Raw genomic sequence first — 22,276 nt, 5'->3', positions numbered from 1 at the left:
AGTGAGGTACAACCGTGGGCTGCGGAAAGAAGTATTTAATACTGTGTGCACCTCGCTCGGCCTGTGCCTATGTACAGGGGAGCACCATCCTGTTTCTTGGCCGCTTTGACCGTCAGTTTCCTCCTCCATGAAATGGGGGAAATATATCTCTCTTGCAGGAGGGACAGAGTGGGTATCAATTTGCTGTTTGTCTCCTTGACATTCTCTTTTCTCTTCCTTCTTCCTGCCTTTGTCCTAAATTTCTTCCCCACACGATTTGGCTTTGAGGGGACTTGACTGGCTCAGACCAATCAGTGTCTCCCACCTCTCCAGCCACAGCGATGGGCTCAGGAATGGACCTATGTCCCTAGGCTGATCAGCCACAGGTCAAATCCTGAAACTGGGATTTGAGCTATTGGGTGGAGTGGACCCTCTCATTGACTCACAGCTGTGAAGGAGGAAGCTGCTGGTGACTCTCTTGGAGGCAGGAGGGCATGCCTGCTGTGAGTGATGCTGACACTGTGGAAGTAGAGCTAAGGAACGGAGAAAAAGAAAACTCACTGGTCCTATTCATACCAGTCAATGCATTAGCGGCTGGATCAATCCTTGCCTGAAGCAGGAACTACCTCTTTTTCAGTTACGTGAGTCAGTGAATTCTCTTTATTATTTAAGTACTTTAAATTGGATTTCCTGACACTTGCAACCAAAACTGCAGTAATCAGGATGGGTATTAATGCAAAAACAGCTCCTGGTTTGGCACAGAAATGGCATTTGGAAGATCACGGACTTGTGCACAGAGGGATAGAGCAGATAAAGTAAGAGCATGGCCTTCCATATCAGGCAGACCTGGGCTCAAAGCTCAGTTCCATCTGCTCTGTGCTCTGCTGTGTGAACCTGGGCAAGAGACCTTACCTCTCTGAGCCTCAGTTCCTACCGGTAACTTAAGGATAATAACATCTTTCTTCTCAGGGTTTGTGAGAATTAAAATAAAATCCATATAAAGTTCTTTAAAGTTCCTAGCCGGTAATAAATATTCAATAGATTATTCTTAGTATTTATTAAAGATGTTGTGACCGTAATTTTATTAAAGGTGCTGTTACCTATCTCCCATGCCTGGCCGTGAGCGCCTTGGGGATAGGGGAGAGTTTGAACGGCCTTGTGTGTCCACCACACCGATCTGCATTATCACTTCATTGTCAACTGTGTTTTGCATTTTGCCTCCTTGAACCCAGGAGTCAGGACGCAGGAGCGAGGACGCACAGCTGAGCTCTGTAGTGGGCAGATGGGTCACATGCCCTGCACTCTCCTAGATGTGTGAGTCATACGCCCTGCTGAGCCTAGAAGTAACACCCAGCAGGAGGCCATCACCATGCTTCAGTCTTGACCGATGAAGAAACTGAGGCCTGGCGTGGGGAGGTCAAAGCCAGGGCCACCGTGGCAGGTGGTGGAACTCGCATCTGAGCCCAGGTCTGTGTGACACTGGGGCCCAGGCTCTCTACACGGGCCTGAGCTGGCATTCGAGACAGTGAGGGGCATCGGTGAGCCGGTGATGCACCCAATGGGTGAAGCGACACAGGTAAGCCCCGAGCAGACAGGACTGCGGGTTCAGGGCAAACCGACTGCATTACGGTTACTGTTGGTGTGATTAATGTACAGCTAGACTTCAGTTCTGGTTGCTGCCACTTGGAAGAGAAGAATGGTGGAGCTGATAAAGAGTAATTGGCCAAGAGGACTGGGGAGGAGGAGGCCCAGGCAGCAGGGGAGAAGAGGCTGAGGAGTCGAGGCCTCTTGGTCTGGGGCTCTGGCCTCTGGCTCCTGGGAAACTGGACAAGAGAGTGAGAAGCCTGTACCCCTGACATCGCATCCTTCCCTGAAGACAGCTCCTTTAGATCCAGAAGGGCCCACCCCCTACTCCCACTTAGGCTGTTAGCACACAGCAGGAGCAGTGGCTACGGGCCTGGAAAAGGCTGGAAAGACCTGGAATGTTCCAGAAATTGATCCAAAAAGGGATATTGGGGGTGGTCCCTCACCTCGGACAGCAGAAAACAGGCTGGTGACTTAGCAAGAGCCCTGCAGAAACAAGGGCTCCGAGAATTGTGTGGCTTGCCCAAGGTCCCACAGCTGGGCAGAGAAAGCCAATTAGACTTGGAGTCCATGCTTTTTCCTGGCACCAGGAGCCTCCCTCCCAGAGGACATAGGCAGCTGGGTGCCCCTACACCCGCCCTCCCTCACAGGGCCTGCCCCACGGGGCCCAGGGCTGCCTGCACTGAGTCAGGCCGTGTTTGGCAGCCACATTTGTCTCTGAGACCTGAGATGGGAAATCCTGCTCTCCTACCCCCTCTGCAAGGCTGTGGCAGGCTTGAGAGGCTTAGCATACCCATTGGACAGATGAGGAAACTGAGGCTCATAGAGTCACATGATCTGTCCCCGTTCCCCAGCCAGCAGGAGGTGCTGTGGAAGTTAGAGCCCAGGTCTGTTCTTACCTTCTGGTCCCCCACGGGCAGCTCTGAGCTTCAGCTGCAAAGCCAGAGGCTGGACGCTCCTTCCAGCAGAACCTGTGGGGAGGGCCTGGAGCTTCCACAGGCAGTGAGTTTCTCAGGATGCAGAAACGCCAGGTTGGGGAAACCAGACACTCTCTCCTTCTCCGAGGCTATGGGAGGCAGAGGTGACAATTTACAAGCACCTTGGGATGATGGGGGAACCATCTGTGCAGACACTCAGCGCCTCTAAAAGCAATTTAGCTTATGTTCCTTCCTGTCCTCAGCCTTCCTCTCTCTCCCCACAACTATCGATCCACCAGGGTCCCCTCTGCTCCTCCCAGCAACACACCCGGCCACGGGCTCTGCCACCAACCGGCCGCACCACCAGAGCACCTCCACCCCTGCGGCCCCGGCTCCCTGTCCAAATCTGCAGATGACAATGGCTGCACCCCACACGACTGTTTTTAGGGTGGCTCCTGTCCTGGCACTTCGCAAGCACTCAGTAATGTGGGGTTTTTTTATCATTTTTAAATGTATTTATTTATTTTGCTATTGTTGCTGCTTACTTTTTTTTTTTTTTTAATTTTTTTATTTCCATAGGTTTTGGAGGAACAGGTGGCATTTGGTTACATGAATACATTCTTTAAGTAATGTTGGTTTCTTTCCTGGCCAGAAGCAGCCACAGGCTTGGGCCCCGAAGCACCCCAGGCCTGCGCGTCCCTCCCATCTCCTCGTGGCTCCAGGGAGACCCTCGCTGTGCCTCTGCTACTTGTCTTCCCTCCCTGCCTCCCCGGAACCCAGGATCACACATGTCCATTTCCTCGGGAGTCATTTCCCCAAGCCTTGTTCCCTGCTGTCCAACCAGGGCCTGGAGCAGGGCCCAGCCCCTTCTCAGAGTTCAGTGAATAATGAGCAACTGACCAATCAACAGGGAACACCAGATCCAGCAAGTTGCTGCCAGGAACCCCTTCCTCCAGGAAGACTTCCCTGACCTCCACCTGGGCCAGGCTAGGGACTCCTCATACAAGATCCCCTGACCCCCCAGAACTGTAAACTAGTTACAAAGTGTAGGTTCTGGGGTCCAAGTCTCACTCTCACCAATTAGCTGTTCGTCTTTGGGCGAGTGGCATAACCTCCCTGTGCTCCCATGTCCTCACTTGTAAAATAAGGGTAACAATACCAGTATCTGCCAGAGAGCATCCTCCTGAGGCATCACAGGACACATACCACATGCAGAATGAGGCCCAACGCATTCTGAGCACTCACAGGCATGAGCAGTGTGTGTGGTCACGGGGAGGGCGCCGTATTATCTCATTTATTTAACTGCCTTCTGCCACCTGCCTGTGAACCTGTCAGCACCTGTAGCTAAGCCCGTCAGGTGTTGCTTCCCCTCCCATCACCGTCCCGTGAGCCTCCTGCTGACCTTGGCCTTCCCCTCCAGCGGCTGCCCCTGCATCTCTGCTTCAGCTGCTTCTACCATCACCGGTCCCACAGCTGCAGGGAGGTGAGCCATGTGGGAGTCAACAGCCCAAAGCCTCGTCCTCAGCCAATGACCGACAGGCCCTCAAGTCGGAACCAACTCCAGAGTGCCCTGCAGAATGAGGCTGAGGACACTCTCTGTGGGGCTTTGCCGGAAATCACACCCAGGCTTGGTGGCTCCCACCTCCTCAGCTCCTCCCCGGCTTCCCCCACTCCCTTGCTCTTTCTCCTGGGAGCACAGATTGTACCCGAATCCTCATGCCCCCTTGCAGCCACCTAAGACAGTGGCCAAGTCTGTTCACCTCTATCCCATGCCTAGCAGTGCCCAGGCACGGGCTTGGACAATGTGAACTGAGCAATGTCATCAGGAATAAGACTGGGGGAGTCAGCCAAGGGAGGAATCCTAAGAGGGAGGAGCGGAGGCTGAGAGCCGGCGGCCTCCCCAACCCAGCCTCCTCGCCCTAAGCATGCGCAGCCCCTTCCCTTACCCGCATGGAGGAGCCATTTGCAGCCATAAATGTTCAATGGAGCATGTGGTCTTTAGCGCACGGGCCTTGAGCTGCATAAACAAGGTTGTAAAATTTAAAGGCAAACCAGGCTGGGATCCCAGGGGCAGCCACGCCGACATCACAGATGGAGGTGGGGGTTGAGCGGAGGAGCAGGAGGCAGCCATGGCAGCATTAAAGCTGGGACAGAAAGAAGGGGCGGCTGGCCTCACCTGACGGTGGTTCGCGTTTTTAATTTTTGTCGCCCTTTGACTGGAATGGAAGCAGGCCCTCAGTGAGACTGCGCTGCAGTTCCAGGAGGGTAGATAGTTTGTCTTTTCCAAAGAGGACCGGTGTTCCTCCCTGCTGATGAATAAGCGACCCAGCACGGGATTGTACATGCTGAGGCTTCAGCTTCAAGTGAACAAGATAAAGTCCTTGCCCACCGGGAGCTTCCATTCTAGATGAAGGGAAAAAAACACAAGTCAAAAAATCATGATAATGTTAATACTGATCAGTGACGGAAAAATGAGATTCGAGCCAGGTGTGCTGGCTGGTGCCTGTAATTCAGCACTTTGAGAGGCCGAGGCAGGCGGTAATAGGTGTTGAAATGGAACCATTTTGGTCTCTGTTTTGGATGAGACCCTAAGACAATAAATGCCAACCTCATCCTCATTCCAAGGTGAGGTGTGAGACCACACAAGCAGGATTTCAAAGGAGGTGGCCAAGAGCTGGCCTTGATGATCCTTCCTCTAGCTTAAAAGAGGTTGGAGGCTGGGCACAGTGGCTCACGCCTGTAATCCCAGCACTTTGGGAGGCCGTGGCAGGTGGATCACTTGAGGCCAGGAGTTCAAGACCAGCCTGGGCAACATGGCGAAATGCTCTCTCTACTCAAAATACAAAAATTAGCCAGGTGTGGTGGTGCACACCTGTAATCCCAGCTACTCAGGAGGTTGAGGCAGGAGAATCGCTTGAACTCGGGAGGTGGAGGTTGCAGTGAGCTGAGATTGTGCCATTGCACTCCAGCCTGGGCAACAGAGTGGGTTTCCATCTCAAAAAAAAAAAAAAAGAAAGAAAGAAAGAAAAAGAAAAATGGATTAGGAGGGAAGCCTACTTCAGAGGGGAGAATCACAATGGAATGAGACTACAGTAACACTTGTGGGACCTCTGGCCTCCTGAGCACTCAGGAGGGAGGCACTGGCCGCAGAGTTCCTTGCTGTTGAGCAGAGGCCAGCTGTTCCTTCAGCAGGCCACTCCAGCCTTCCTCCTGCTCCCTTCCCTGCAAATCAGGCAACTGTTTACAGATCGCTTTTTTTCCTTCTCTCTCTAGTGTCAGGGTCTCCTTCCACGGTACAGTGGCATGATCATGGCTCACTGCAGCCTCCAACTTCCTGGGCTCAAGCAATCCTCCCACCTCAGCCTCTTGAGGATCTAAAGGCAGATATCACCATGCCCAGCTAATTTTCTTAATTATTTGTAGAGACAGGGTCTCAACATGTTGCCCAGGCTGGTCTTGAACTCCTGGGCTCAACTGATCCTCTTGCCTCTGCCTCCCAAGTGCTGGGACGACAGGCACGAGCCACTGTGTCTGACCTGAGCTCATCTTAGGGAGCATCGCTGAGTCGGGAGTTCTCCTGGGAGGACACACATGGCCAGCCCAGCTTTCAGACTCCTCACATCATCAGTCATGACGCATGTGGACTCTGGAGCCACAGCCCTGGGTTGAGTTCCCACCCCTGCCATTTACTATCTGTGTTCCCTGGGCAAGAAACTCCCTTCCCTGAGCCCCATTCCCCGCACTGTCGAATGGAAATAACACTACTTACCTGGCAGTCATTGGGAGGATTCGATGAGGCAGGATGGTGCATACTAAGCCTGCCACAGGGCTAGCAAGTATTGTTTCCATTGTCATCATTCTCTCCCTCCTGTGACCAGGGATGGCCCTGCCGCCAACATAAGCTGATCCAGCAGGCTGGGAGAAGGGGTAAAGGCAAAGAGTCGGGGAGTCAGGGATGCCGGCTGCAAGAGTCTGGCTGAGCAAGGAAGAGGGGCAGCCAGTTGAGTGGGGACGGAAGTAGCTGGCGTGGTAAGGAAGGGGCTTGGGCGGGGAGGCAAGGCCCTGGGTGCTTGAGGATCAGGACAAGAAGGAACGTGGAACCAGGTGGGGGCCGCATGGCCTCATTCAAGAGATACCACAGCAGATTCTGCAGGCAGGGAGGACAGTCCTTTCCAGCTCTGGGGGATCCTGTTGAAAGTTACCCCAATTTGTAAGATGAGGGAGGCAGCAGAGGGTGGTAGAGGGGCCTGATAAGCCTGGGCCAAATCCTGGCTGCAGGGCTGTGTGAACTTGGCCAAAGTAACTTTCTCTCCTTAAGCCTCAATGGCATCATCTGTAAAATGGGGACAACCCTAGACTCCACCACACAGGGTCACTGCGAGGACTGAAGTCAGTGCTCACTGAATGCAAGTTAATACAGTCACAGTGAAGAGCCCCTGGTTTTAAGATTGGGTGAACCTAAGACGCAAAATTTGAAGATTCTAAGTGAGGAGTTTAAATTCTTACTAGAATGTTGGGTCCATGAGGACAGGGGTTTGGTCTGTGTTGTTCATGGTTTTATGAATAGTACTTGGTACCCAGGGCCCGGCATACAATAGGTGGGCATATGTGTGTGTATTCACATGTGTGTTTGGTGAGTGAATGAATGAATGAATGAGTGAATGAATGAATGAATTGGCAAGGCTGACCACTCTCTGTCCAGTTGCTCAAACCAGAAATGAGGCTGCCCGCACCCCGTCCTCCACTTCTCCTCAGGAGCAGGCTCTCCAGCAGCTCTCCGTCTTCCTCCCCGTGATGACAGTCACACTCGCGCAGGTGGAGCTGCTGCCCTTCTGCATTGGCCTCTCAGCTTTCAGTCCCACCTGTCTTTTCCTCCCATCTTAAAAATCTCATTTGCAGAAAGAAAAGTTCATTTACCAAATTGGGGGCATCCTGCTGCAGGGCTGAGACATTAGCAGGCACAAAAGAAAGTCGTAGCTCAGTCACTTACAAAATTAACAAGGAGGAGCTTGGAGCAAGGAATCTATCTGCGCTAGAATAAAGGACGGCCTCCCAGGAACTGCAGGTCACAGCACATCTGCCTGCTCAAGAAGTCCTGGAGTGATCAGCTGGCACCTGGTGCGGTGACGGCCTTGGCAGGGGGATGGAGGAAATGACCAGCGGTGATCATTCACAGCCCTGGATGGCAGCAGAGAGGGAACCCCACAGCAGTGACAGTCATGCTGACAGCTCTGCTCTCCTCTTCACCCCAGGACACTTGGAACCTGAGTCCAGCCACTCCTGCCTCATTAACCAGCCTGCACAGGGCCATGCAAAATGTCTTCATTAGGAGGCCACACTGGCTTGCGTAAATTAATTTGATAAAGATAATGAAGTTCATCAGAGCAGAGCTGACCATGTTTCCAGGAGCTGAGGGCTGAGCAGGAGTGTCCTGAGGGCTGAGCTCTGAGGACCGGGAGCTAGGGAGCGGCAAATGGGCTTTGCCAGCACTGTTGCTGGGGCACGCAGTCCCCCCAGCCCAGAAGCATTTTATCCTGGGCAGGGTGAAGGACCCAGGGAATCTATCTTGTCCTAATGGTTTCTGGAAACAAGCTGGGCTCCAGTCTTGGCTTTGCCATGTGCCACGGGCATCTAGTCACCTGGTTTCTGACAGCCTCAGTTTTCTCAGCTGTAGAATGAGCATAACAGTCCTGTCTCCCAGCACTTAACTAGTTAAGTAAGAAAACACACATAAAGCATTTGGCACATGCCTGGAGCACATAGTGGGCCCTTGATACATCACAGCAGTTAGTTTTATCACTGAAGTAAAATAACGGAAGCCTCTCTCTGAACCTGGGGCATCCAGGTTGGAAAGTGGCTCTTTTAGCTAAACCATTCAAGCCTGGTTTTCGTGAGCCTCTCATGCTGCTCTGTTCCTTTTGGGGTTCAAAAGGTTGACAGCTTTGGCCAAGGTCATGCAGCTGGTAAGTAGCAGATGCAGGATTTGAATCCAGGCCTTCCAACCCCAGAGAAAAGCCAATGTATGTGCTAAGAAGTGTGTGGGCCTGCAGATAATGGGCAGAGCCAGGGTAGAGACAGCGCCTGTACACATTGGATAATTCTGTTTCCTCTCTGAGCCAGACTTAACCAACATGGTCAGTTGCAGGGAAGATTTAAACAACCTTGAGGTCACATCGGCCACTCACAGTGGGTAGAAAAACTGTCAGCTTAGGGGTCAGGAGAGCTGGGGTTCAGGCATAGGTCGGTCACAACCATCTGTGGCACCTTAACCAAGTTGTATCCCTCTCTGAGCCTCAGTTTCCCCATCTGTGAAAGAGAAGGAAGGTTTCTGACCCTGAACAGCCCCCAGCCTTATTCCTTCCAGATTCTCCTCTATGCCACCTGGTCTTTGGTTTGGGGTACCTGAAGTTTGTCACCACACACCCTGCATCCTGGCACGGTATCATCCCATGAGGCAGAGCTCACTGGAGACATCTGCATTCCGTCTCCTCAGACAGAAGCAAGAAGACCTAAGGGTAGACGTCAGGGGTTCTCTGATTCTAAACAACGCAGTATTCTGGGGATGAAGGATCCTGAAACGGAAGTTCTCCTTGGGATGTAAAATCCAAGAACAGCTTGGGTGACAATGCTGCTTGACAAGGAAGAATAACAATGACAGTGCTAAGCATTTGTTTCCCTTGCTGTAAATGAGAGCGATGCATTGGCTGTCTAATTAGCAAAATAGTCAATAATTGGTGTAATCTGGTCCTATTCCCTCTCTGCCGTGTCGTCCCATTTCAAGCTTGAGCTGCCGGTAATATCAGGCAGATAATTGTTAATACTGAAAATGAAAAATCAAATCAGAGTCATCGGAGGTTCCCATTAAATTGATTTAGGACTGGAAACATTAATGGGATTCCCTTTCCTCGCCCCTTGTCCCCCGCCCAGTCTCTGCTTCATTCTGTCCCAGAGCAAGGCCATCGCACTTTGAGAGGGAATTGGGGGGCGTCCTGAACCACAGATCCCACCTCAATAAGTCTCTGCCCCTCAGCTTCTGACCTGCTACCATCCTACCCTGAAAAACAGTCAGGAGGCACCTCCCAGGAGGCAGTGGTGTTGGTAAGAGGAAAGTACCCAGCTCTGGGGACTTTATGACAGAGCACGTGTACACTTCCTTTCCTTTCTCGTGAGAACTGAGCCTCTGAGACAGAGAGAAGCCTGTGCTATTTCTAGTTAGATAAGGCGAAGAAACAGAATTGGCATGAAATGGATCCCATCAGTTGCAGTGACAGAAATCAACTCAAACTAACTTAAGAAAAAAAGAACATTTATCGGCTCATGAAACTGGAAAGTCCAGAGGGAGAACTGGCCCAGAAACGCAAAGAACCCAGAGGTGTCACCACCACTGCTTGTCCCTGTCTCAGCCTCCTTCCTTCTCATACGGCCGGGACTGCTCCATACTGAGCGGGGGTGGGAATGGAAGTGGGGGACATAACCACACCGATTCAGGGTTTACATCAGCCCAATTTAGCAATCCCAGAAAAATCTGAGCGCTTCGCTCACCCAGCATCAATATGTAAAAGCCAGGGAAGGGCTCTGATTGGTTCATCTTGGGTCATATGCCCATCTCTGGACCAATCACTATTGCCAGGGATGAGTCATTCTACTGATCAGGCCTGGATCCTGAATCCAGTCCTGTGGGGGAAGGGATAGGATGTTTTGGGTTTTTTTTTAGACAGAGCCTTGCTCTGTCACCAGGCTGGAGTGCAGCGCTGCAATCTTGGCTCACTGCAACCTCCACCTCCTGGGTTCAAGCAATTCTTCCACCTCAGCCTCCCGAGTAGCTGGGACCACAGGCACACGCCACCGTGCCCGGCTAATTTTTTTGTATTTTTGGTAGAGACGGGGTTTCACCATGTTTGCCAGGATAGTCTCGATCTCTTGACCTCGTGATCCACCCGCCTCGGCCTCCCAAAGTGCTGGGATTACAGGCGTGAGCCACCGCGCCCCTCCTTTTTTGTTTGTTTGAGATGGAGTTTTGTTGCCCAGGCTGGAGTGCACTGGCGTCATCTTGGCTCACCACAACCTCCACCTCCCGGGTTCAAGCGATTCTCCTGCCTTAGCCTCCCCAGTACCTGAGATTACAGGCATGTGCCACTGTGCCCGGCTAATTTTGTATTTTTATTAGAGATGGGGTTTCTTCATGTTGGTCAGGCTGGTCTCAAACTCCTGACCTCAGGTGATCCACCTGCCTTGGCCTCCCAAAGTGCTGGGATTACAAGTGTGAGCCACTGTGCCTGGTCAGGATAGGGCATTTTTTTAATTGGCAGCCCCACCAAGTGAGCAGGTGAGGGAGAATTTCAAAAGGATGCTTTACTACTAGAATAGGAGATCACCCCAAAACTAAACATCTTAAAACAGCAGCCTTTGTGATGATCTCTCATGATTCTGTGCTCAGCTGGGCAGTTCTCCTGCCAGACAATGGCGTCTGGGCACTTGACCAGGCAGCAGCATCCGGGATGACTCCCCCATGTATATGCTGCCTGGGCAGGGCCAGCTGGGGGTGCCAGGCCTCTCTCTCGGGCTCTCTGTGTCTCCATGAGTCTGCCCATACAATTTCTCCATCAGGGTACCTAGACTTCTTTTGGGATCAGGGCTCCCAAAAGCATGAAAGCAGAAGCTGCCAGGCCCAGAACTGGCACAGCACTCCTTCCATCATATTCCACAGTTCAAGCAAAGACCAACTCAGATTCAAGGGGAAGGAAAAAAATGGTGGAAGTGGCAAAGAGTCTTCCACCACTTTTAACTCACCCTGGATGGGCCTGGGGCTCACAGAGGATCACCCAGCAAACCGGGGACAGCCAGAACTCAAACCCAGGTCTCCGGACTCCAGGACCCTCCGGAGCTCACACACCGGGCACCTGGAAGAGCCCACTGTGCCGAGGAGGAGCCTCAGTTTTCTGCCTCAGGCAGAGAGCCCAGAATGACGGCCACTCCCCAGGAAGGGTTTTGTGGTTTCTGTGGAGATGAAGAGCTGACAAGAAACAGCTCAGGTAATTATATTAATTTTCCTCAATTTACACATTCTTGCTACTTGCCATTTCGCCAGGAATGTGTAAATGAGGAGATCAGAGTGGCTGGCAATACCGTAATTAGGTCCGCATTGTTAACAAGTTTCTGCTGCGTGTCTTATTATTGGGTCTCTTTCACGGCTGGGGGACCTGTCTCCCATTCGGACTGGGGACTCACCAAGGGCACGGGGTTGATCTCCCCATTCAGCCCAGGGATCTCCACCCTAGGATTGGAGAATCCTCTGAGGACAGGGAAATATCTCCCCCAGTAGGCTAGGTCGCCTCCTGGGCAGAAACTAGATCTTCCTCGAATGGGAGAGCAGAGCCAGGGCTCCCTGCAGACTTGTGGCTTCCCCATCAAACTTGATGACAGGAGCTATGCGTCCTCCAGCAGCCTAGGAGCTCCCTAAGATCAAGCCCATCACCCCCAGCAGATGGGGAACATCCCAGTTCAGTGGCTGAGTATCACCCATCAGAGCGCTAAGACTGTGGAGACTAAAGCTCAGACCCCATCCTCCTGTGACCACCCTACCACCCCCATGGCCTCCTGCACAAACACACAGGAGTCTTTGGAGTCTAAAGAAAGCAGGCACTGAGGCTGGCCGCGGTGGCTTACGCCTGTATTCCCAGCACTGTGGGAGGCTGACGTGGCAGATTGCTTGAGCCCAGGAGTTCAAGACCAGTCTGACCAACATGGCAAGACCCTGTCTCAACAAAAGATTGAAAAACTAGCCATGCATGGTGGTGTGTGCCTGTGGTCCCAGCTACTCAGGAGGTTGAGGCAGGAGGATCTTTTGAGCCTGTGCAACACAGCAAGACCCTGTCTCAAAAATAAAGCGGGTATTGGGCCCTCCAGAAGGTAAACTTCAGAGGCTCCATTACCCCCAGGGCACCCCAGGGAAGCTGCTGGGCTGTGTGTATATCCGGGGCTTTCACAGGGTGGAAGCCAACTGGGGGGCTGCACAGAACATGTTGGTGTCAGGAAGGCCAGTTCCACTCTGAAAAGGCAACAGACCTGTGCCCAGTGGCCTAACATGGCTCTGCCCCCAGTGATGGCTGTGGTCTCTTCCTGAGCCCATGTTTAGAAACAGTTCACGCCAGCTTGGACTGAAACACAACCTCAAGCCCCAGCCTCAGCCCTCCCAGGACCAGCCCTCCCAGGACCAGCCCTCCCAGGACCCCTTCGGTCCTCCCTCTCCCAGCCCCAGCTCTAGCCCAAGCCTCAGCTCATGGCCCAGCCACAACCCCAGTCTCAGCCCTCCGCAGGGTCTCCCTCAGTCCTCCTTTCCCCACCCCCAGGTTGTAAGCACTCCAGCTCCGAGGCTTCATCTCTTACGCTTCCCTTTCTAGTTAACTTTGAGGATTCCCAGAGATAATGCCTGTAGAAGCAGCGGCAGGGCCTGGAGACACACTAGAAACGGCTCACACCTGGGGCCCCCAGGTGCTCACAGCCACCCCTTAAGGAAGGCCTCAAAAGCCCATTCATTCAGCTGAGGACATAGACCCCCCCAGGAGGTAGCACTCTTCTAAGGCCACACAGTCAATACGAAACGGAGCCAAGATCCAAACTCAAATCTGCTCCAACGCCCACATACGCTGCCTCCAGGAAGCCTTCCTTGGTTGACTCTTTTTGCTGCCAGCATCCTGCCTATTGGACTACATGTTCAGAGAGGACAGGGAAACTCTAACATCCCCAGTAACTATAGCCTAATGTCAGGTTCAGCAAAGGTGCTTAGTTGTATAGTGGGAGCAATTTGTTGGAGACAAAGCCTGAGGTTTGTTTTGTTTTGTTTCGAGACAGAGTCTTGCTCTGTAGCCAGGTGCCAGGCTGGAGTGCAGTGGCGCGATCTCGGCTCACTGTAACCTCTGCCTCCCAGGTTCAAGCAACTCTCCTGCCTCAGCCTCCCGAGAAGCTGGGACCACAGATGTGTGCCACCACGCCCAGCTGATTTTTGTATTTTTTAGTAGAGACGGGGTTTCACCATGGTCTCGATTTCTTGACCTCGTGATCCGCCCGCCTCAGCCTCCCAAAGTGCTGGGATTACAGGCGTGAGTCACCGCGCCTGGCCTGAGGTTTATTTTTACCCCCTATTAGATGAGTCCTTTCTCACAGTGCTATAAAGAAATACCAGAGAAGGGGTAATTTATAAATAAAGGAGGTTTAATTGACTCACAGTTCCGTATGGCTGGGAGGTCTCAGGAAACTTACAATCATGGTGGAAGGGAAGGCAGGCACCTTCTTCACAAGGCAGCAGGAGAGAGAAGCTGTAAGAGCAGGGAAAGCTGATCTCGCGAGAACCATCGGATCTCGGGAGAACTCACTATCATGAGAACAGCATGGGGCACACCGCCCTCATGATCCAATCACTTCCCACCAGGTCGCTCCCTAAACACCTGGGGATTACAACTCAAGATGAGATGTGGGTGGGGACACAAAGCCTAACCATGATCACCTATAAATGTTGATGAGCTGATATTTCCCCACCTCTACCTCACTGAGTCCGTGCCATTTATCACGTTGTGGGGTGAGAATTGGGGGTGGGAAGAGTGTTCCGTCTTAGTGTTTGTGTCCTCTCAAAGTTCATGTGTTGACGTCTTAAACGCTAATGTGATGATATTTGGAAGTGGGGCCATTAAGTCATGAGGGTGGAGCCCCCATGATGGGGTTCATGCCTTTATAAAAAGGAGAAGGAGGCCGGGCGTCGTGGCTCACACCTGCAATCCCAGCACTTTAGGAGGCCGAGGCAGGTGGATCACATCAGGTCAGGAGTTCGAGACCAGCCTGGCCAACATGGTGAAACTTCGTCTCTACTAAAAATACAAAAATTAGCCAGGCATGGTGGCACGCCCCTGTAATCTCAGCTACTCAGGAGGCTGAGACAGAAGAATTCGCTTGAACCTGGGAGGCGGAGGTTGCAGTGAGCCAAGTTCGCACCCCTGTGCTCCAGCCTGGGCAACAGAGCAAGACTCCATCTCAAAAAAAAAAAATGGAGAAAGAGAGACCAGAGCATACACTCTCTGCCATGTGAGGACACTGCAAAAAAAAACAGCCGCCTGCAACCTGGAAGGAGCCTCCTAGACACTGAATCTGCCAGCTCCTTGCTCTTGCACTTCCAGCCTGCAGAACTGTGAGAATAAATGTTTGTTGTTTAAGCCTCCTGGCAAGTGGTATTTTGCTAGGGCAGCTCGAGCTGAGACAGGGGGATGTAACCTAGAACAAACAACCAGCTTTGAGTTCCAAATTTGACATGTTTGTGTCCACAGCAAGACTATCCACTTGAAAGTCTGGCTTTGTTGGGGTAGAAAAAATTTTAAATGATAAAAGCCCCAGCTTGCTCCGGGCACTTGCTACAGAGCATAGGCAGGCGTGCCGGCTCTCTCTGCCCAGGTCCCCTCTCTGGCTAACAAGGAAGCAGACAGGACTGCCAGGGATCTACGCTTCCAAGGGCAGCTCAGCCAGGCACCCCGCTGGTAGAGGTTGGAGGAGAAAGTGCTTCTCTGACTCCCAGAGCCCCTCAGTGGGCTTAGGCCCCAGGTACTCACTCAGTAAACTGCTCAATATCCCCCCAACACTGGTTGCCTTCCCTTCCCCATTTCATGCCCCCATCAGGGCCCCACCTCCCAAATAAACGACCTAAATCAAAATCCTTGCCTCAAGCTCTGCTTCCTTTTACGAAGCAGGAACAGAGCTCAGTGCCTGAGCACGTGGCTCCTACAGGCCCAAGGGCAGCTTTCCCAATAGGAAATCCCCCCTGCCACCCCCCCTTTTTTTTTTTTTTTTTGGCAGGGTCCTTGCTCTGTCACCAGGCTGGAGTGCAGTGGCACGATCTCAGCTCACTGAAACCTCCGACTTCCAGGTTCAAGTGATTCTCCTGCCTCAGCCCTCTGAGTAGCTGGAACTGCAGGTGCGTGCCACCACGCCCAGCTAATCTTTGTATTTTCAGTAGAGACAGGGTTTCACCTTGTGGTCAGGATGGTCTCAATCTCTTGACCTCATGACCCGCCTGCCTCAGCCTCCCAAAGTGCTGAGATTACAGGCATGCGCCACCACATCTGACTGGAAATCTCTTTTTAAGCAGCAAGTCAGCAACAGGATGGACTGGCGGAACCCGGCCTCTAGGAGTCCATCAGAAAGGCTGAAAGGAGCGCGAGAGCTTGTGGGCAGGGGTCTGATCCCCGACGTGCCCCCTAGGGCAGAGGAGGGGGTCTGAGGTACACAGGTCTGTGAGTGTCCTGGGGGTGGAGGCTGGTGGGGGTGTGGAAGGGCTAAAGGAAACCTGAGATAGGGCTGGGGGACACAGAAGGTGAGGTGCCCAAGAACAGAGATAGGGAGCACCAATAATTCCAGCCTGACACCAAGGAAGAGACAGACAACCAGGCATGGGGCTTTGGGGCATGGAGACCAAAAGAGGCCAGAACAGAGGGTAGAGACACCCTAACCCCTCTGCCACTGTTCAGACACCTGGACTCTGGTCACCACCACTGCATCCTATTAGCAACCCCAGGGCTCAGATGCCAGGCAGAGGACAAAAGGGAAGGAAGAGGAAGGAGATGGTCCTGAAAGACTGTCAATCCCCCCCAAACAGACTGTTGGCCCCAAGAAGAGGCTTAAGCCCCAGAAATGACTATGTCACCTTGAACTAAGAATTAGAGGCTGGGCACAGTGGCTCACACCTGTAATCCCAGCACTTTGGGAGGCCGAGGCAGGTGGCTCACCTGAGGTCAGGAGTTCAAGACCAGCCTGGCCAACACGGTAAAACCTGGTCCCACTAAAAACACAAAAATTAGCTGGGCGTGGTGGTGGGCACCTATAATCTCAGCTACTCTGGAGGCTGAGGCAAGAGAATTGCTTGAACCCAGGAGGCAGAGGTTGCAGTGAGATGAGATGACTCCGTCTCAAAAGAAAAAAAAAAAATAGAGTTTTCTGCTATGGGTCTCCCAACTACAATAAGGTCAGTTATTGGAACACAATGAGAGGGCCATTTCTGTGCCCCCGCCAGGACTGCAGGTCTCCCCATACACAGGCAGTCAAACTCCAAGGCTGGGCACTGCTCGGAGGCTGGCTGAGGACGGCCTCTGCCCCCTCCCACCTTCGGAGTCCATGGCTTGGAGCCAGAGGTGCCCAGGGAACAATCCCCACCTCTGAAGGATGGGGTGTCAGGCCTTGGCCTTCCCAGGCCTGAGCACAGAGACAGGAACAGAGGCCGTTGGCAGACACCCAGCATGGCAGGCTGGGTTCCCCCAGGGTGGGGTTGGGGCAACCTGTCACCAGCCTGAGAGTCTCAGTCAGCCACTACGCAGGATTCCTGCTGGGAGACTGTTCTGGCTCACAGCTGCCTCCTGATAACTGGGCTTGTCTGCAGCCTCGGCCTGCCCACCGGGGAGGAGAAAGTGGTTTTCCCCCTTGGATAAGGGCAATGGGATGAAGGCCCGTGAACTGATCAACTCTGGGCGCTCTGAGCTGTGGCCTGCATGGCTGGGGCATCTGTCACGGCTCGTCCCTCCCTCCGCCCGATCACTGGGGCTGGAGAACCCCAGGACCGCACTGCTCACAGGCTCCTCTCCCAGACCCTCCCTCTGCATCCTCAGGCCTCCCCACCACCACTCTGCCCACATTCGTTTCATCAGGGCACAGAGGGCCTCCGTGTGGCTAAATCCGAGGTGGGCCTCGGGCTCTCCTTAGCCTCAGCAGCATTCAGCACAGATCATACCTCCCCTTCCAACCCTCGCCATGCCCTCCTGGTCTTCTCCCTTCATCCAGGCATCCCAGCCTCCCCTGTGCTTCCTGATCAGCTCCTGGGCCTCCCCACACCAGCCTTCCCTGGACTCTGTCCTCACATCTCCTCCATCCACTCTGCTCCCTCAGAGGCTGCCTCCAGGCTCCTGCACCCCTGGCCTGGACCTCTCTGCTGACTCCACATCCACGCAGTCGACTGTCCTCCCTACATCTCCGCTCGGACGATCAAAGGTAACTTAAATGTAGCCGGTCCAAACCCCATTCCCGACTTTCCTGCAGAAAAGCTGCCCTCACAGCCATCCTGCCAGGGAAGCTAGCAGCTCTGACCTTCCAGTCGCCAGGTCAGACCTCGGGGGGACGCCTGACTCCTCTCAGCCCACCTAGCTGCAAACCCGGTGGGCTCTGGGACATCAGAATCCACCCAGAAGCTGGCTGCTCTCCTTTGCTGCCCACCACCCCTCAAGCCTGGCTGACTGCAACAGCTCTCAACAGGGGGTCTCCTGGCTCCCACACGGCTGTCCCCACCTTCATGGATTATTCTTAATTTAGCAGCCAAACGTAATTGTTTGAAAACATCAGACAGATGGTGTCACTCTTCTGCTGAAAACCCTCCAGGGACTTCCAACTGCCCGCTGCCTCCCCTCCCAGCCCGCCCCTGCCCCAGCCACACTCCTGCCTCCCCACTCTGCACTTACACTTGCCCTCAGCCCGCAATGTTCTCCCACCCGATGTCTGCCTTGCCTTCAGGGCCTTGCTTGGATATCACCTCCTCAGTGAGGCCTCCTGACCACCTCTTTGCCATCGTGAGATGGCACCTCCCATCCCCCTTCTCTGTTACGTCTCTCCAGAACACAAACACCATCAGACATATTTTTCTCCCGGTCTGTTCCCTCCCACTTCCACCAGTAGAATGGAGAGCAGGGTGTGTGTGGAATTTGTCTTTTTCACCACACCCTACCCAGTGTCTACTTGAAAATGGATCTGGGCATATAATTGGCATTCAGTGAATACTGAATGAATGCTGGTCCGTTCCCATGGCAGGGACCCCCTGGGACACAGAGATTAAGGCACTTGCCCGACGTCCCCCAGCTGCTAGATGGGAAGACCACAGTTGCAACTCTGCTCTGTTTGTCTCCCAAGTTTTCCTCGGAGGGGCAAGCAGTCCGGTGGCTAAGAGCTGTCTTGGTGGCAGATGGACTACAATCCGGGATCTGACTTTTAGGCTGTGAGGCTTCCTAGGCAGGTTGCTTAAATTCCCCAAGCCTCAGACCCCTCACCTACAAAACAAGGCAAACAAAAGCAGCCTCAGAGAGCAGGTGTAATGACACGAGGAGCTCGCTCAGGCACCCAGAACTCCCTGGGTATTATTACTCTTATCAATATCTAAGGCCAGGCCTCCGTACACATGCGAGGCACGTCCTCAGTGGGTCTCGGGAGCTGTTCGAAGCACCCCCAACCCTCCCCTCGCTCTGTTGTCGGAGACACGGGAGATGAGCTGGTGACTGATGTGATAATTTCACTGAAGTAGCAAAGTCAGTCGTTTTCTCAGTGACGGGATTTAACGGGCCCCGTTCCATCTCCCATGTCTTTTAGCTGAGCGATCTGTAGGTCTAGGATCTAATGAGCCCACGGAGATCCCAGACGCCAGCTCCAGTGCAAAAGAGGAGACTCCTCAGTAAGAACCGCCGCCTCAAATTGTTTGAAGCGAGGATATAAGGAACCATCATCAAAAATGCCATTGGAGGGCTGGTCCAGATGCTTTCTGTGGTCTCAGTACCACAAACTCTGCTACTCACCGTCCCCTCCGTCCTAGAGATAAGGAAACGAGGGACGTGCTGGGAGTCACATAGCAGCATTTTGGTGGGGTCGGACTTGAACCCAGCCTGCCGGGCCCCAGAGTCCAGGCTTGCTCCTCATCCCGGGGCAGCCTCGACTCACTGGCCTCTGTCTCAGGAAAAGTCATGGTCGATATTTGATTGATGGGATAAATATACCCCCTGGAAATCCCATCAAGACAGGGTGTTCAGTAACCCACTTGTGCAATAAAAAAATGGAACCAGAGCACTTTATTCTCTTCCAAGTCAGATGCACAGGGCAGTGGTGGTTCTTTTGATACAAACTGGGATCCTGAGGCCCAGAGGAGTTGGACATGTCTGGCGGTAGTCAGTGTGGGAGCCAGACCTCCAGGTGTACTGCTTCCTCTGGACACAGCTTCCTTTCTCCCCTTCCTGGGGACCCACACTGGCCACCTGCCCTCTGGGAATAGCCAACCTCTATCTACCCTCTGCCTGAGCACAGGCCCTTCCTCCTCTCTCCCCTTCCTCCTCCACATCACCCTCGATCTCCCCAAGCCCTCACTGTCTGGTATTTACGCCTGCCCTCCCCACTACCTCATGCACTTCCTGGGGCGTGGACAGCTGCGGTCTTGTCCACGTAGCGCAGAGCCTGGCAAATAGCAGGAACACAAGGATTTGCAAAATGAGTGAATGAATGACTTCTCTAGTCAGTGAGAACCTACGAGGAGGTGAGAAGCCGGCTGGAATGTCACTCCTTGGTGGCTTTTCCACTGGGTTCCTAGAACTTCAGTGGTAAGATCTCAATGCAAGTGCCGGCGGGTGGTAGGTAGACAGAACAGAGAAGCAGAGGGTGGGAAAACAGAGGAAACACTGCCCTTTTGGGTGGTGGCTTTTGGTTTTGATTTTCTTCTCTGCAGGCAGCTCTAGCAATCTAAGGATGAACTGAGCCAGAAAAGAGGAGCTAGGGCCAGAAGCAGCCCCACCTGCCTGTCCCACCTGCAGCTGGGCTCTGCTCCTGCTGCGGACGGACCTCCCCTGAAACCCGCCTGGTCCTCTCTCTGACTCCAAGTCCTGGGACATGGCTGCCTGCCCGCTGAAAGGACTCTCATCTTCCCCTCCCTGCTGGCTGGCACTGTTAGACACCAAAGCCTTCTGCCCCCATGCTATTCCAGAGCTGGGGCGACCCAGTCTTTTTTCCAAAAAAATATTCAGAAAGGAAGCTCCCAAAGCCCCTCCTGGAGCAGAAGCAAGCTTTCTTCTGCGTTGGAAATGGTCATATCTGTGCCATCTCATCCTTCACCACCCACCACTCAAGCCACATCTGAAATGGGGCTACGGTGACTGAGAGATTGAATATTTCATTTTCATTCATATGAAAATTAATTACCCACCTGTGGCTAATGGGGACCCGATTGGACCGTGAGTTTCTAGAGCCAACCACCCTCCCGCCAAGCCTGACTGGCTCCTGGGTCCCGAATAACCCCTCTCTACCAATAGCTGCTCTCCTTGTCTCTTTCCTAACATGTCTTTAAAAAACCACAACAAAACCTCAATCCAAGTCCGGATGTAACGCTTGTCTTTTATTCCAGCATCTCCCAGAGCTCCAATATGTACAGATTTTATTTATACACATATAATATACAGCATATATACGTATTTATAGATATTCACACACCAGCCCACACACTTGCACACACTCACACGCACACACCCTTCCAGGAGGGGCGCGTGGCTGCCTTGGAGACCCGCTAGGGCCTGAACAAGCGGTGCTGGGCTCGCCAGGCAGTTGTGAGGTTTTGTGTTTTTTGCTTTTAAAAAGAAGGCCATTTCCTCCAGACGTGTCCTCCCACTACCCAAACCCTAAAACTCCGCCCCAAAACACTCTGAAAATTTTTTTCTTAAAAAGAAGATGTTTTCCTTTGCTCTGCCGAAGTAGTTTCTGGAGAATCCAGGCCCGTCGCAGGTCCCGCGCAGGGCCCTACAGCATGAGAGCGGGGCATAGCCTCAGTCAGGCCTGCAGCTGTGCCCTCTGCGCGAGAGTGGAGGGGCTATAGCATCAAGGGCACCTGCCAGATGAGGAGGGTGCTGTCCGTCTCCCCACACGGGGCTGGCCTCCCACTGCTGCCCAGCGCGCTGCCAAAGTTGCGGTAGCCCTGCCCGCCGGAGATGATGGCCATGGAACAAATCTCCTTGCGGTGGGTGTCACGGGCACAGGGCCGGCTACGCACCCAGACATCGGGGTCGTCAGCCATCTCGTAGATGGAGCCGTCCTCCTCGCTGTGTTCCAGGGCTGCACCGTCGGCGGGCGCCGGCTCCCGCATGGAGAGCAGCGGGCCGGGCAGATGCGCGGTGGAGCGCAGGCGGTACTGCAGGAGGATGCCTTTCTTGCGGGTCAGCTCTCGGCCCATGTGGCTGTCAGGCATGGGCTCGTGCACCTGACCGTCTGGCTTGTCCTCCTCGGCTGGAGGCCCCTCAGTCTCCTCCTGGTCGCTCCGCAGGATGTCGGGGGCCAGGATGCTGGTAGCCACAGCCAGGAAGGCCACAGGCCCACAGTGCCCATTGAGTGAGACCATGCCTTTCCCTGTGGAAAATGGGGCGGGGCAGAAGGGCGCCCAAAGGCCCAGTGTATTAAGGGAGGCGCCCGAGTCTCTCTCCTGGAGAACTTTCTGGGTAGGTATTTTGGGGGGGTCACTTCCGTCTATGTTGGCACTCCCCCCCCAGAAGCCCACAGGTCTGGCTATCCCATACTCCGGCACAGCTTCCTTGGGGAGTGGAACAGGGGCAGCCTTATACACCACACGGGGGAGCCTCAGTGTGAAATTCCAAGAATTTCCTCATGTCTGAGCCTTTACCCAAGCTGCTGTCCCTACCTAGAAAGCCTTTCCCCTCTACCTGATTCTGCAAGTCTTCTTTCCAGGCCTGGCTCAAGCTCCTCAGTGTGAATCCCTCCATCACAGCCATGGGGAGCTGCTCGCCCCAGTCTCTGTGTCCCCAGCCCCCAGAACACACCCATCCCAGCACCTGCCACCAGGGCTATGATGACCCCCAGGAGACCGTCAGCTCATGGAGAGCAGGGTCTCTGCACGATTCATCCCCACATCCCGGGATTCTACCTGGAAATAGGTCCTCCACAAATGTCCCCTGGATGGACAAAAATGCCCTATTTGATGAAATCTTAAAAACAGAAAATCTCAGAATTTAGGAAGAACTCTT

The 22,276-nt window shown here is 53.5% G+C and overlaps 1 protein-coding gene and 1 long non-coding RNA gene across 14 annotated transcripts in view; both read right to left on the bottom strand.

The window, feature by feature from the left end:
• Positions 1 to 218: 218 nt before the first annotated feature.
• LOC116566369 lies at positions 219 to 10,226 on the bottom strand. Its single transcript, XR_004275842.1, has 4 exons — positions 8,608 to 10,226; positions 6,250 to 6,395; positions 4,657 to 4,883; positions 219 to 2,629 (listed from the first exon to the last, which is right to left on the bottom strand). It is a non-coding gene; the product is annotated as an uncharacterized LOC116566369 (long non-coding RNA).
• Positions 10,227 to 20,622: 10,396 nt separating this feature from the next.
• Positions 20,623 to 22,276, bottom strand: part of ARHGEF10L (Rho guanine nucleotide exchange factor 10 like) — a 178,967-nt gene continuing 177,313 nt past the window's right edge. For all 13 annotated transcript variants that reach the window (XM_032300579.1, XM_032300583.1, XM_032300578.1 and 10 more), the window contains one exon: positions 20,623 to 21,644. In XM_032300579.1, coding sequence (XP_032156470.1) covers positions 21,112 to 21,644 — 533 coding nt within the window. In that variant the 3' untranslated portion in view covers positions 20,623 to 21,111. The remainder of the gene's footprint in view (positions 21,645 to 22,276) is intronic.

Source organism: Sapajus apella, unplaced genomic scaffold (assembly GCF_009761245.1).
Source record: "Sapajus apella isolate SASKATOON/1434 unplaced genomic scaffold, GSC_monkey_1.0 scaffold43, whole genome shotgun sequence".
Taxonomy (NCBI): domain Eukaryota; kingdom Metazoa; phylum Chordata; class Mammalia; order Primates; family Cebidae; genus Sapajus; species Sapajus apella.
This window is presented reverse-complemented; position numbering and strand designations above follow the sequence as displayed.